The sequence below is a fragment of the Mya arenaria genome, chromosome 3 (assembly GCF_026914265.1).
Source record: "Mya arenaria isolate MELC-2E11 chromosome 3, ASM2691426v1".
Classification (NCBI taxonomy): Eukaryota; Metazoa; Mollusca; class Bivalvia; order Myida; family Myidae; genus Mya; species Mya arenaria.
The window spans coordinates 47,595,002-47,611,352 of record NC_069124.1 but is presented as its reverse complement, the minus strand read 5'-3'; the positions used below and the strand labels follow the sequence as shown (position 1 = coordinate 47,611,352).

Here is a 16,351-nt window from a genome sequence, read left to right as displayed (position 1 = left end):
TGTTTAATAAAGTCATTTAATGCATTCCATTCCACTTTCTGACAGTCACAACATATGTGATCAATTGTTTCGATATGTATATTACAAAAATCACATAAGTTCGAAGTTTTTATTTAACATTTATGCAAATATGTATTTGTCGGTATTATTCTTAGTAAGAATTTGTATAGAAAACTTCGTAATGATGTATCATTTGAGCTTACATAAATTGTAAAAATATATTTTTCCAACCAATATATTCTATATTCGGAAATGTAAGCTGCCATTTAGTTTCAGAATCTGATGAGGGTTTGATTTTTTTTTTGTATCGATTACAGAAATTTATTTGTTTGCTTCGATTCTTTTATCTTATCTGTAATGTTTTGGAGCCTGTTTTGAATGATATTTTCGGATTTCAGATGAATTGGAATACAATTAACTAGTGGCAGATATTTTAAGAAATAGTTTCAACTTATGTCGTATAAACGTTTTATTTCTTCAAAACTGTAAAACTCATTTATCCTGTAGTCGTATATGTGTTCAAGAATTGTATGCCTCTTTTTTGTCACCATTATAGAAAAAATTTAAATTATCGGCAAAAAAAGTTTGCTTTATTATTTTGTCAGTAATTATAATTCCTTTTATGTAATCATTTAGTTTTTAAATTTAGATAGTGTTTGAAAGCAAATTATAAATAATTTAGCCGACAATGGGCAGCCCTGTCGAACGCCCTTTTCTAGTCGAAATGACGGCTTATATGTCCATTATTAATTATCAGACTCTGAATGTTGTTGTAGAAAAGAGTTACCCAATTTAAAACATTTGGTCCGAACTTCAATGATTTCATGCATTCAAGGATACAACTGTGGTTTAAACTGTCAAAAGCTTTGACAAAGTCGACAAAAATAAGAGTCCTGGTTTATTGTTTTCTTGTAAATATTCTATGATTTCAAAAATTACTCTAACGCTTTCTCCTATATATCTACCCTTAACAAACCCAGATTGTTCATGACTTATAATTGGTAGTAAGCCTTTGTTTATTCGACTATTTATGGCTTTAGTTGCAATTTTATAATCTACGTTTAGTAAATTTATGGGTCTCCAGTTTGTTAACTCATCAAGGTCCTTATTTAGTTTTGGTATATGTGTTATAAACCCTTGTTTCTGTAGTTGTGTTAATTGTACAGCAGTGAATGAGTAGTTAAGTGATTTAATAAGGTATTGTTGTATGTCTTTTCAAAAGGTTTCCTTCAATTATGCAGTTAATCCATCAGAACCCGGGCTTTTATTGTTTTGCATATCTTTTAGGGCTAGTTCATATTCGTAGCTGGTCAAAGGCCATCACACGCACATATTTCATCTTCGTTAAGTGTTCTGTAAGGGTTTTCTAGAAAATGTTTCATATCTTCCTTATTAATTTGTTTATCTTTAGAGTATACATTTGTGTAATATCTAACTTCCTCGTTTAGGATGTTTTCTATACCTGATATTCTTTTGTTTTTAACCTTTAGAGTTATTTATTGATTTTCCTTCAGCGCGTTTCTTCTCAAGGTTGGCAAAATATTTCGTGTTCTTTTCGTTGTGTTCAACGTGAATTGATTTAGCTCCTAATACGTTTACATGTAGTTGTGTTTGTGTTATTTCATCTAGTTTTTGTTTTTTTAGTTATGGTAATTTCAATTTCATATTTCAGATTGAGTTTTGTTTCTTATGTTTGTATTTCATTTTGTAGTTGTTTTTTTTCTCATTCTTTTTAATCTTTCTTAGATGAGTTGTAAACTTAATTGTTTCATTCCTATTTGAACCCATTATCAGTTTCCATAGGGTATTTGCAATGCATTCGGTGTTATTACTTTTATACAAGTTTGTATGCTGTCTTGATAAACTGGATCTAATAAGACAGAGTCATTTATTTGGAAATACACCTGGCCTTTTTTTTTTATCTTAGACGTGTTTAAACTAATTGACACCAGTCAGTGGTCTGATTTATAGCCGGACTGTATAGTAGTTTCTTCTAAAATGTTCATTTAATCATCGGAAACTAAACAGTAGTCAAGTTTACAGTGGATGTGAGGTTTTGTGTTCGAGTGCCATGTATTTTTTTTCGGGATGTTTAAGTCTCTCTTAACTTTGAGGAGCTTAACATTTCAAATATTTTGCTCTGCATTTTTTATGAGTTCCAGTTTTGCCATTTTTCTTGACTATGTTTTTGTTTAAAATGTATTAAAGTTTGGCCCATATAAATCTTTTGCCATTATTGTTAAGCATACAATTTTCAAGTTGCAAGAACAGAAGTGGTTCAACTTTATTTGGCCCATATATGTTAATCAATGAAAGTTCTGAGTCATGTATTGTTATGTCAACAATTAAAATTCTACCTCATATCAAATTTGTTTCTTGTTTTAGTTCAATCTTGTGTTTTGTTGAAAAGAAATGCAACACCCTCACTATTTGATTTGTTTCCGCTGAATATGCCATCAGCCCCCAATTTTGTTTTCCATTTTTAAATCAAAACCTTCCTACAGTGTATCTCATGAAGCATACATATATCATAATGACTAGTTATAAGCCATTCAAACATGCGTTTCCGTTTCTGATAATTGCCTAAACCACGAACATTAAGAGTTGCTATTTTCGTCTCCATAAGCCAAAAACATCCAGCTCAAAATCATTGTACTAAGAAAGAATAACGCATTATAAAACATGTTCTTTGTTTGTATCAGTGTTTTTTTTTTCTTTAGACCATTAGCTCATTTGATATTTTTTTTAATTGCTGTAAAAACATGATGTGTAAGCAATATTAGCTATTTGTATTAGAGCTAAAGGTGTGATTTATTGATTTCTATTTCGGGTATACATTTACATATGTTTATTTTCATTTAAAAATAATCATGATATAGGTTTTCAAAAAAGGTAAATTGAAAAGCACCGTGTAATGTTGTTAAAAAGAGTGTGAACAATACTCAATAGTATCAAAATCTTATCAGATTGATTAATGTGTTAATTTATTGTATTTCTTTTCGTGTTAATTATATCACGGATGCATTAGATATCATTAAATAAGATTGATTTATGCTTACTGCATTGCTCAAATAAACTTTAAATTTAGGTGCATTGGCACCTTATTTCTAAGTGAAAATGTTATGTTTTAATTTTATTTTGTGTGTCTATGTATTTATAATCAGAAATGATATATGAAAAAGATGCGGGCTGTTGATTTGCCGCACGCAAAAATATACATTGTATAATATTCTAAAGTATTTTCAATCAAAACAACAAATCGGTACGTTTGTTTTACTAATACATATACAAGAGTTTGGCCTTTAATGCTTTACTCACTATTTCTGATGTTTTACTTAATGCACATTTTATACACATCAGATGCATTGTGTATAATAACCTTTTCATATAAGGCGTTTCAATTAACAAAATGCACAATAATATAAACACACAAATTCATTATTAATAAGTAATAATGCGAGGTAGGTTCTGATTTTGGGTCTATTCCTTCGAAAAATAGCGAAAATTGGAACAGAATCGTTACAAAACTAACTCGTCTTACAATATAGCATTGATATAAACCGTTCGTATATCCCTTAAAAAAGTACAGAGAGAAAAAGGTTTCTTGACAATATGATAAAAAGAATATTACCAAGGTTTTTAAATATGTCTAATTTAAGATTAAGATACATTAGGCGTTGCGGGGGGTATTATCCACATTCTGTTATAATCCTAGCTGTTTGATTATTTAAAGCAATGATAATTAGCATTTGTAAGATCAAATAGCTTGTTTTCTTATGTAGACAGTTGTAAGTATACAATATGCGTGTAAGTTGAGATTATCTCTGCATTATCAGTATTTTCTCTCCGAAACCCAACCGATGCTCAACCTTGTTTTTAAGTATCTTGTTCTGTTGTCATTGATAATGACCAATCAATGGTGTGAGAAGATGGACGGATTCGAATATCGACAATATGCTGGCTAAACGTCGGCTATATATGAATATCCCGATGTTTAGCCATGTTGCATATCCGATATCGGCTGGACGAAATATTCCTTAACGGCCTGACATCGCGCCAACAAAAATGTTTTCTGGGTAGCTTCAAAATGTGATTAATTAAGCTAAGATATAATCGTATTTTAGCTATACTTCGTTCTAGCTCTTCTTACAGCTAATTTCCTGCACACTTTCTAAATAAATTACAAATGTTAATAAGCGACGTTATTTTTCAATGTTCTGATATTTACGTGGTAGACAAACCCGGTCAATTTTGAATTGGAATAACACGCAAACACTGCGAAAGATACATGTGTCGTAAGCGATTTGATACATCAGAGCGTTGTACACAAAGCTATGAATAAAATGTTTTGTTTTAAATTTCTTTTTTTCTCTTGCAATCGTATCATCTGGTATCTAGTCCCTTTTAAAAAGACACCAGTACTGGGGTGGTATTCATTAAACTTTTTAAGTCATTTCTTAACTTACGCCACTTTACTAATTTTAGTGTCTCTTTAGCCATATGAAATAAAACTTAAGAATTTCCAAAATACATAATTTTCATTGACCTTATTGAGAAAAAAAACTCTTTAATGTTAAAAAGAGTTATACCTTTCATTTTATTTCACTGTAGAAGTTTAAAGAAATCGAATTTAGTTAGAAATGACTTCACATGCTTTATGAATACAGCCCCTGGTTTGTTCCTTTGAAATAACTACAGCACATGATTCGTTCCAGCTAACAGCTTTCTCTACATTCCAACTTAAACGGACAGGTAAAAATAGTTTGAACTCTATATGTTTTTATTCCGATGCAAAAAGTAAGAGACAAAAATTCAAAGCATTCTGACGTTTAGTGTCATATTAAATCAATTAAGTAGGCTTTTTTATGAGGCTTTATGTAAGAACGTTATTGCTATCACTGGAGAATGGCGTTAAATTAATATTTTGTAAAAAGCTTTAAAGGTTTTATACTATTAAAACACACACTCATTTTTGTTCATCAACTGACTATTAACGAGTTAGGGTCGTCGCTTATTTCGTAGGTAGGGTCAGGTAACCCGAACCAAACGTAATTTTATAGGCATCAGAGAAAATGGTAAATTAGAGCATTATTTGTATGCATTTAATAGTTTATAACCATCTACCAACTGAAGAATATGTAATTTAAATGAACTTTCTCATTTAAAAACAATTTCAACACAAGCATGCAACATGTATATATATATATCTATATATCTATATATATATATATATATATATATATATATATATATATATATATATATATATATATATATATATATATATATATATATATATATATATTCACTTGGTACAACAGAAGAAAAAATGTTTCTCGATAACGACTGGCGAAGATTCGCCATTGATTTGGAAGCCAGCTCCGAGAATAGCCTTTTGAATCTCCTCGCGACCCCAGCACGCACCGAAGCCGACCCATAGTTCCTCTGTCATACAAGAGGCCAATAATCTGAAAACACTGCAGCTGTAGTACATGGCGGCCGTCATGTCGCCAGCGTTTTCTACCGGGTCGCTATGAAAACCGAAATCGATCAGGCTGAGAAATCCATTTGGTTTCAGAATTCGATGAATCTGTTTTAACACATTGTATGGGTGTGTCAAGTCGTGTAGAACGTCATATACGAACACCATATCGAAGTGGGCCGCCCAGTCTTCCGGGAGTTTATGTGCGTCACCCATCATAAAAGTCACCTTGGATAAACCACGATCGGCCTTCCTCTGTTGGCCATTTTTATAGCGGTGTCGGAGAAATCGAGCCCAAGCCCCAGTGGAATTGGAAAATCGCTGTGCAAGAATATTTGTAAAATTCCCAGGCCCACAACCAAGATCAAGCACTTTGATACCACTCTCTGTAACAAAGATCGTTATTTATCTTTCAAAGAAATGCCCCTAATATAATTACATTTACAGGGATTCACAAATGACTATGGAACAATATCAGACGCATTGTTCAATCACACATAACTTACAACTAAGTGACGAACGACAACGACCAGAATTTGCATGGATCAACGTCAATCTCTGGCGACCAAAACCGTCAGATACCGGTTGTCGAAAATATTTGACTGTTTGGCGAGTGGTTGCCATGCTCGAACGGTGAAAGTCAACCCGTTCAAGATTTTTTCCAGAACAATATTTATCAAGCTGCTGATTAATGAATTACTTTATAGTGTGACGATAGCGGCACAAGTGACAACCGCAAATGTCTCTTTCGTCTTCCTAGCAACTTTGCCTGACCGTCGCGAAACGCTCGACGTTCAGTTCGCCGTCTGCCAGGAACCAGTCAGCTTCTCGTCCGCGATAAGACACCAACCGGATTAACTGGAGGTTAATACATGGCAAAGCCGGGCTGTTGAGTCATAATTGGCCCGATTGGATCATGACGACCAGAGTCGAAGTCGACTTTTATAAACTGTGTTTGCCGCCCTTTTTTCATATAAAACATATTTGCACTTCATGATTTCGCAAGTCACCAGGTTCGTTTAAAAGCGGAAATTGAATTCACGTGCAAACTTTATACAGATAAAAACAATGATCGATAATCGACCCGGGCCGCATAATTGATAATTGCCCAATCATGCAATTTATCTCGAAAACCCTGTACAAATGTGTTACTATACATAGTAATTTGCAGTAACATAGCTTATAATATAAAATAAAACCTTTTAGGCGACCACTTAGGACGGCAATAGGTCTCATCTGCAGCGGAAAAGACTTCCGGGCCAGAAAAATGGTCCTAATCCAGTCGCCGAGCAATTACATTACATCGTAGACCCATAAAATATTTTCAGGAACCTTTCTGAAGTCTTTTAGAAACTAATGTTGGCTGGAGGACATTCATCAGTCGTAGGTTATGTGTGACTTGGATTAAGTTTAAGATTAATGAAGTTCTTGGTCTCATCTCATCTCATCTCATCTCAGAGGTGGAATGTACTATACTTATATAAAGAGTTCTGACTCGATAATTGAGGTTTCCAATACTAAATAACGTACTGTATGTTTTCACATGGGCAGTGGTTTATTGAATTTTTAGGAAACGTTGGATGATGACAATGCAATTTGGAAGTGAGTGTGACAATTTCTGATGGGGTAGATTATTTAAATATTTGTCCGACACACTCTCGGCAAAACGGATAGGGGCCGAAATGTTTTAATACCGTCACACACTTACCTAAACGTGGAATAAAATGTCTGACTGCTGCATCCACGTAGGTTCAATCTCGCTCTTCATCGTGAGTTCGCCTAAGTTGCTCCGAAAGCCGCTGAACCACTCCAACCATTCAGGGCTTTCCGCAAAACTAATGCCTGAAATGATAATACTAATTAATTATTATCAATCATAGTACCTTCTGAAGTTACTCATTACTAATAGTAAGTGAAAAAAGGCTATAATGCAGCTCGTAAATTTTTACTTGGACGTATCTGTCGGCTGAGATATTGGCATATTCGCGTAAACTCATACATTACTTAATTAACGTAATGTACCACCTCATTGTTTCAAAACAACATTGGACATCATTATCACCTCAGCAAAGGTACAAACATCCATTACATTAAACTTCAGCATATGGTTGGCTCTTCCTGCTTACACATTATACTAATCTTACCAACTGGGCAATAAACACACCATACGATGGTTAACTAAAGCAAAGTTTTGCGTCCATTAAAGTTCCAAACTCAGTCCAACCGAAGGAGGGGAGAGAACGCAAGTATACTTGCAATGAATAATGACTAGAGTTATATGGCCACGTTGCATTAAAGATTGTTAAAGAAGGCTATAGCCAATGTCATTTGGGAAGCTGAAATAGCTAACTAATACATTAAAATTGTTCGACACACCCTTGTCACACAGGATAAGAGGCCAAAATGTCCTGAATCCGTCATACACTCATCTAGACATGGAATGCGTGACTTGCTTCCATGTGTGTTCGCCAATGTCGCTCCTGTAACAATTGAACCACTCAAACCACTCAGGGCTTTTTACAGAACTTGATATATGCCTGTACGAATAATGCTAATGAATTGTTCGCTAGAATATGGACAGATGTCAAAATTTTCAGCTCTAGTAGTAAACTTTTCAGATATCATAAATTAAGGAAAACTTTCGCAAAATCTTTTAATGGTCATTATAATATTATATGTAAGTACAAAAGTAGTCTTAAATCGCTGATTACTAACAGTTTTGCTCATCCCGATTTTTATGGTGATTTGTTTAAAGAAAACTCGTAATTTTAAAAAGTTTCCAGCAGCTAGTTGCGCAGATATACTCAATAATTTGCTTGGTTCTTATTTAAGCCGAGGATATACTCATAATGGCAATATTTTAAAGAGTACTTGTCTTCTGGATTTTGAGGATGAATTCCTTATACAAATGAAACAAAGTTGAATATAGCGTCCGTGAATACATAACTAACTTTTCAGTCATTTAATTTAATTTTAAAAAATGCAGATTCCTGTTATCTTTAAAACCGTTTTTCCTTTCGTGTGGCTCACTCGGAATGTTTCAGTGTGTGTCGTCAATTTCTTAAAATTTTACTTAGGGTTATCATTTTGAGGAAGATTTTAGCAAATATATCTTGTTTTTTAATACTGTTTTCTTTGTTTGTTCCTAGACTTAGTACAAGTACGCTATGCTCACATATTTTTAAACCTTTTATTTGCTAATGCAGACAGAGTCGGATTCTTGAGTTTCAAACAATAACTGCATATTTTTTTCATTATGTACTCTAAATGTATTCCTTCATCAGCAGATAGGGTCGGGATCCCATATCAAAAAAGTACTTGGGGTTTACTAGTTTATTAGTATTTGTTTTGTTATTAAGTTTCCTCAAGTTAATGCATTCTTTGATTTATCATGTATGTTTTTACATTATTCGGGATTGTTGAGATAAGAGTGAGGTTGTGCACGCAAACCAGTTGAAAACTCCCAAGTTAATTCACATTTTACTGACCGTTCTAAGGCGTTACCTTACGCTCCTTAATAATAAACACCCCTTGACGCTTAATATATTACATATGTAGTGTGATTTGTGTGCTGTTGCTCCATGTTTCTGGTATGTGATGGTTTGTTTCTGTGTTCTATGTCTTTGGTGTTGACTCTTGGCCATCAAAAGGGGTTGTTTTAAATTTTGACTACAGTACTTGTTTCTGTAGTTTTTCATATAAATATTAAAACAATTGCATATGGTTCGAGCCAAAACTTTATTTGCCTGTCAATAAAGACACACGTATGAGTGTGTTCATAGGAAATACATTTTAGAGTGTTTTACATATTCATGTAGCTGTCTCTACAATCAAACTAATACAATGGTATAAATAGTTTCTTTCAACTGTAAACCTAGCTAAATATATTTTTGATTCAAGCGCGAAAGGTTGGAAGAATCAAATCGATGCATCCTGATACATGTGTTGCGAATTAAATACAACTTCAAGTTGAAATCGGAGAGGAATGAAACTGCAGGGGAATCGATCAGAATTCTAGTGATGTGACTGATATTCTCAAATGGTATCATATTTAAATTGGTCGTGTTGGATTCAAATACTGGGCTCACAATGCAATTTCAACTGAAGGAGATTGGCCACTATTTTGCAAAGTAATAATTTGTATTCTTTCGACAAAAATTAAAGTTTATTGAAATGTACTAAATATGCTCTCGACGAGGAAATGAAAAATATATATCTTCTATTTTATACTTAACTAAGTCATAACAATATGCAGTATTTGTGTCGCCTAAATAGACGACATATAGGTATTTTGGCATCTCAGTTTATTACAAGGTTTCGCTTCTAAAAAATGTTATCATAATACTGGTTTGACTATGACTGATGCTTTAAACAGACGTCACATCAATTTCCGTGAATTCTGGTAATTAATTCAAGGTTCAAAACGCCATTAAAAATACACCGATATGTTTGAATAATTCGGGCACTGGATATATAACATTGGGATATTGACCATAGACTTGCGCAGTTCGAACATTAGTGCGTGTTGAGCAGAATATTTGGACACAAGGGATACGAAAAGAAAGGTTTAAACTATTAACCTAGTGTTGACTTTTGTTAAGCTTTTTACAGTACACATGTGGCCCAAATGGCATTAATATCCTTGCATTGGTATTAAAGATTAGGATTGGCTACAAACACGGACGGACAGACACAATAATCAAATAAATAATAACGTTTAATAAAATCCGGATTATTTATTAATTGAGTTTATGTTAATTCAGAATAGTCATTAAGCCATATTATATTTGCGGCGTTTATAGATAGATTTATTCGTAGATAGATTTATTCGTGTTTATGACAAAAACGAAGAATGTTTAACAGACACTTTCGTTTAAGAATAAATTCTTTCAACATAATAATGTACATTATAGGAAATGTAATATTGTTAAGAGATTTGTTAATTATTGGGTACAATAGAAAAAACACTTTGTTTCTGTAACGACTATTGAATACTCGCAGTTAATTTTGAATCCCAGGACAGCCTTCTGAATTTCCTCCCAAATCCTAAATCATGTAGAAAGTCACAAACGAGCACCATATCGAAGTCGCCCGTCCAGTCATCCGGCAGTTTATATGCGTCACCCATCATAAAAGTCATGTTAAATAAACCCCGATTGGCCTTGTCTCTATTGGCTATTTCAATAGCAGCGTCCGAGTAGTCGAGCCCAACGAAAGTGGAATTGGGAAATCGTTGTGCAAGAATGTTTGTAAAATTTCCAGGCCCACAGCCGAGATCTAGCACATTGATACCATTTTCTGATAGAAAGAAAAATAGATTATAACACTATTTTACTTTCAAAGAAATGCCCTTAATATAATTACTTTAACAAAATTTAACAAATGGCACTAAAACAATATAAGACTTTTTGTTGGCACGCATTTTTTTCAACTTAGTGAAGACCGACAATGACCAGAATTTGCATGGATCATCGACAATCTCTAGCGACTGAAACTGACCACCAGCAACCGCTCAAATGACCGTCGGAAACCGACGAAAATATTTGACTGGTTGGCAAGTGGTCGCCGATGCTCGAACGGTATAAGTTAACCTGTTCACGTTTATTTTCAGGGCAGTCCGGACACATTCTCATAATTCAACAAGCTGCTGAATTAGAAGTATTTTTTTCATCTGGAGTATGGGTAGCTGCAGTAATGACAACCGCAAATGTCTCTTTCCTTTTCCTGGTAACGGTGCCAGAAAATCGCGATGTTCAGTTCGGCGTCATCCAGGAACCAGTTAGCTTCCCGTCAGTGATAAGACACCGGCGGAAATAATTGGAGGTTAATTGGCCCTAGTGTCTAATAAAGAAATTCGGATAACGTAGCAAGAACTGCACTTCACGTGCGAACGTTTAACAGGCAAAACTGTTATCGATTTCCGGGTAGGGCCGCAAACTAATAATCGCCGAGTCATGTAATTTACCTCCGAAACTCTGTACAAATGTGTTACTATATACATATAGTAATTTCAATATTAAAAATTTGAAATAAGACTAACTATAACCTTTTGACGGCCACTTTTGACGGCAACATGTTCACCTGCAGCAGTAAAGACTTCAGGGCCACAAAACTGGTCTTAATCCTATCGCCGATAAAATACAACATGAAACAGGCCCATAAAGTATTTCCAGCAACATATTTTAAGTCTTCTAAAAACCACTGTTCGCCTAGCGACGTTTGTCAGTAGTAGGCTTTGTGTGACTTGGGTTTATGTTTAAGATTAACGAAGTTCTTGATTTTAAGGGTAGGACGTTTTTTTATTATTATTATTTTACATTTATAACGAATTCCGAATCGATAAGTGAGGATTCCAATACTATAAAACGTAATGTATGTATTCACATGAACATTGATGAGTTTTAAATCAAAAGTTTGGATAAAGTCAATGCCATTTGAATCTGAGAATGACAATTTCTGTTCGGGTAAATTATTTAAACATTTATTCCACGCACGCTTGTCACAATATATATAGCGCCGTAATGTCCTGCTACCGTCACACACTCACCTAGACGTGGAACAATGTCTGACTGTTTCTTCCACACAGGTACAATCACGGTGTTCACCTTGTGTTCGACCGTTTGGCCCCGGAAGCTGTAAAACCACTCAAACCACTCAGGGCTTTCTGCAAAACTAATGCCTGAAACGAGAATTCTTATTTAACGTGATCAAGTATCGTACCTTCTAAAATAATTTCAAACTAAATGTAAGGGCCTATGGCTATGGCGCAGCTCTTAAATGTTACATGGACGTATCTTTTGGTTGAGATTGGCGTAAACTCCTGCATAATTGTATTAACGTTTTGTGCCACCTTTTTGTTTAAAACGACATTGGACATCACTATCATTCCTACCATTTCAGTTATAATTAATGTGTATACTACCGTAAGGCCCATTCTCTTGGAAACACTTTTTGATGAGGTCGGCCCTGGTGGACAGGCTGATAAGGATTGGTGCGAATCCCGTGTTTCTCAGTAGGGCGGACTTGTGACCCTCGGGCACGTTGTAGAGGCGCGAATTCCGGTCTTGCTGCAGAATACCAGCGGCTACCATTGTCGAACGCCATTCTTTCGTATACCTAAACACATGGTATATGCGAGTTCTGACACTTTTTTCCGAAGAAACAGGGAATAACACTGACTAAAGGTACGTACCAGGTATAGTTGTACTTATCGCTGTATTTTATGTCTCTGGCATTCGTGTATTTTAATAGTGTAAAAATGAGTAATTATATTCCGCACACAAAAGCAACAGCTAGAATCCAATGACGTTCTGTAAAAGCATAACATAGAAATATGGAGAAATGGCGATCTTAACCAGCATTATACCTTGGTTTGAAATTTAATTTTCCAGCGATGCCCTCCGAGCTGAATGGCCCCGGTGCTTCACAGATGGCCTTAAAGAGTCCCAGCTCGTGCCCAATGGCAACAGATAGCATGACACACCCACCCCCGTAGATGCCTGTAAGGTATTGGCTGAACGCGTCCTGGTCCATTCCATATTTGCCCCCCGTAGCCATTGAGACTATTTAAGTTTTAACTAAAATACAAAACACGTTTTAATTGCTGTATCAGTAAACTTCTCTTAATGTAATATTCTTAAATGGTTTTATCTTGCTTCTTACTATTTTCTTCTCAACAGAAAAATATCCAGGTATAATGTAATTTGGTTAACTATCTCCTATTATTTGCTTCTAAATCGTAAAATGTGTAAGCGTTAAAATAGAGGTCATCAAAAAGTATAACCATCCATAATGTAAAACTTCAAAAATGTTTATCCTACTAACATGTCATACTTGAAGAATTATTGAGTCAGTCAGTTGGCAATCAAAAGCACACCCAGCTAGTTTTATATGCACGCAATTTGCACATTTTATGACAATTTAAGCAAACTTTTGCCTTTTTACAATAGTTTTTATGCATGTCTTAAAATGAGTATGTATCAGCACCTGCATACAATGTGAATGCAAACACTTTTTACATGTTTTGCTATTTAGGTAGCATAACTTTCTATTTGGGTTTGTCTCAATTCTACCCAAGTATCGCGACATAACAAAAAAAAAAACGAGACGAGGAGCAAGGAAATGCTATCTTGTTTGAAAGTGACGTGCTCCAATTTTGTGTAGAAGTCAACGCATAATTAGTCAAATCTTGAAAATACTACTTTGCTCGTGCAAGGGTCAGATCAGACGGACAGACGTACACACATACGTGAAATTTACATTTTTTTCGCCTCATAATTGTGAACCTCCATGGCAAGTCTTTTTGGAAAATCCTATAATGCATGGTAAAAATACTGCCCGAGCATTTAGTCCAGACCAGTCCTCTCAAAAGTAGTCATTTTGACATTAAACCTCTAAGTGAAACATACACAGTTGAGGTACAGACATTGTAGATTTGACTAATGATTCGTTTACTTCTGCACAAGAATTGAATATGTCACTTTCAAGAAAGATAACCTTCGTGATATCTTGCATTTGTAGTCCACTAAACTGTGAAAGAGACATACTACATTTCCAAAAGCGAAAACATCACTTTTTCCTTCCCAAAGTTCGCTGACAATCGCATTCAAAGCACACTCTATACGCCTGTTACACATGCCATTTGCAAAGGTTGCAACACTTTGCAATATGTTTGAATAAATATGAATGTGGCCAGCTAAATTAATGCATGAAAACAATTTAGTCGGAGGTATTCGAATAACGGCTACTAGCCTAAAGCATGCCTTGAAAATTTAATGCATACTCGGAAAATATTTTTTTAAATTGTTGGTAATCATTAATTCGACCATGAGACAATTTTATATGGTTCGAGCCAATGCTACATTTGGCTGTCAATAAAGACAAAAGTTCTGGTATGTTCGTAAGAAATAACTTTCAGATTGATTCACACCAAAGGTGCTCGTCACATTGCCTGGATACAGTAATATATTTTTTTTATTATTATTATTTATTTTGGTCAAAATAGTGAATATATGTCATTTAAAATTTATTCCACAATTTTTCATGAAAGAAAATTAGTATAATATATAAAAAAATATAAGGTAAACATGTGCAAAAAATCATTAATTCCAAACGGACCTAATCAATAGAGCATAGTTCCTAAAATAATTGAGTTAATCTAATAATGTTTACAGTTCTGATAAGGTAAGATTACCATCTACAAGAAAAATATAACTTTTATGCTAGTATGATTGACCTTTACGGCATATTCAAACAAAATGCACCGACCAGCAGCTGAAATTCGCCATTACGAAAGAACCGGGAGGTTGAAAAACAACGGACTCCCCCCCCCCCCAAAAAAAAAAAACACGTTAAAAACAGACTGACATGCAAACTTTGCGCATGCATAACATAGAGAAGCTTAAAATATCATTCCTACCGATAAAAACTCGTTGAGTAAGACGCGTATTTATCCAAATAGAACGTTTTTCGTTTCGAATAATCCAACCGCTGGTACACGTTTTACTTTATTTCTTTTGTGCTAGCATAATAGTATCGATTTTGTGACTGTGTAAATCCGGAGCATGCTATCCCACTTTGAGAAACTTAATCGTCTTACACGGCGACTTCCCTTAATTATAGTTTAGCCAGTGTATTTGTTTATGCTATACATAAAGTAACTGTTTCGATTCAGTCATGAAGAGACAATATTCGAACGTAGGTCTTATTATTATCTTTAAATATCATATATGTAAATTCCATTTTCTGCACGTCTCGAATCCCATATAACAAAATGGCGGCCGACCCTCGTGTGCTTTGACGATGACGTCATCGACCAAATTATGGAAGCGACCAAATTCGGGCAGCGAACATGGTAGGGTAGCATTTAGGCGCGAACTTCAGTCCGATTCTTGGTAGTCTTTTTTAGGTAGAATCTACCGATTTTATACCATATATTGGTAAACGAACATGGTCTGGTAAATTGGTAAATAAGGCGTTGCCATCTTGGTTTCTGGTTCGGATTTTTAAATAAAATTAAGAAAATGAAGGCTTGCACCATTTAGATTTTGGCAATAATATAGGGCTAATACACCTTTTTGATGTCGTTACCATCTGCAAAGACCTGCAAAATGGTTTACAGATCGAGTGATATCCAATGTCGTTTTGAAATAATAAAGTGGTGTATTTCGTTAAAAAATATGTATGAGTTTGCGCCAATATCTCAACCGATAGAAACGTCCCAGTTTACAAAGCAGAATCATTTACTTAAATTAAGTTTTCAAATACGCTTAGAATTTCAAGGTTTTTACCAGTACTCGAATATTTTGTATGGACATTGTGTACATGTATGTAAATTATAACGTATACATTTTAATGATACATAAGGTTGTACTGGAGTATTATCCACAGTCTGTGGCTATGATAATTAGCATTTGTAAGATCAAATAGCTTGTTTTCTTATGTAGACAGACATGTTGAGATTGTTTCTGCATTATCATTATTTTTTCTCTGAAACCAAACCGATGCCAAACCATGTTTTAAAGTATCTTGTTCTGTTGTCATTGAGAATGACCAATAAATGGTGTGAGAATATAGACGGATTCAAATATCTGCATAATGCTTGCTATACGTCGGCTATATACGATGTTTAGCTCTGTTGTATATCCGGCATCGGCCTGATGAAATGTTCCATATCGGCCTGACATCGGGCCAACAAAAAAGATAACAATTCATCTAGCTCAATGATCGTATAGTGGTAATTTAACATTATGTTCTTCTTCATTTAAAATAAAATAATATAATGTGAAATCCAAAAACATGACTTCGAACACGTTGGCCCTTAAATCCATGGCGAAATTGGAGTTTGATTAATAGGAGCGCCTCCGGGTC

At 34.6% G+C, this 16,351-nt stretch overlaps 1 protein-coding gene across 1 annotated transcript; it reads right to left on the bottom strand.

Moving 5' to 3' along the window:
- Positions 1-5,305: 5,305 nt before the first annotated feature.
- LOC128226077 (S-adenosylmethionine-dependent methyltransferase Rv2258c-like) lies at positions 5,306-13,039 on the bottom strand. The gene is made up of 5 exons (XM_052935971.1): positions 12,849-13,039; positions 12,405-12,598; positions 12,030-12,161; positions 10,554-10,780; positions 5,306-5,803 (listed from the first exon to the last, which is right to left on the bottom strand). Exons 1-5 carry the CDS (start codon positions 13,037-13,039, stop codon positions 5,306-5,308), a joined length of 1,242 nt encoding a protein of 413 aa, XP_052791931.1.
- Between the last annotated feature and the right edge of the window lie 3,312 nt (positions 13,040-16,351).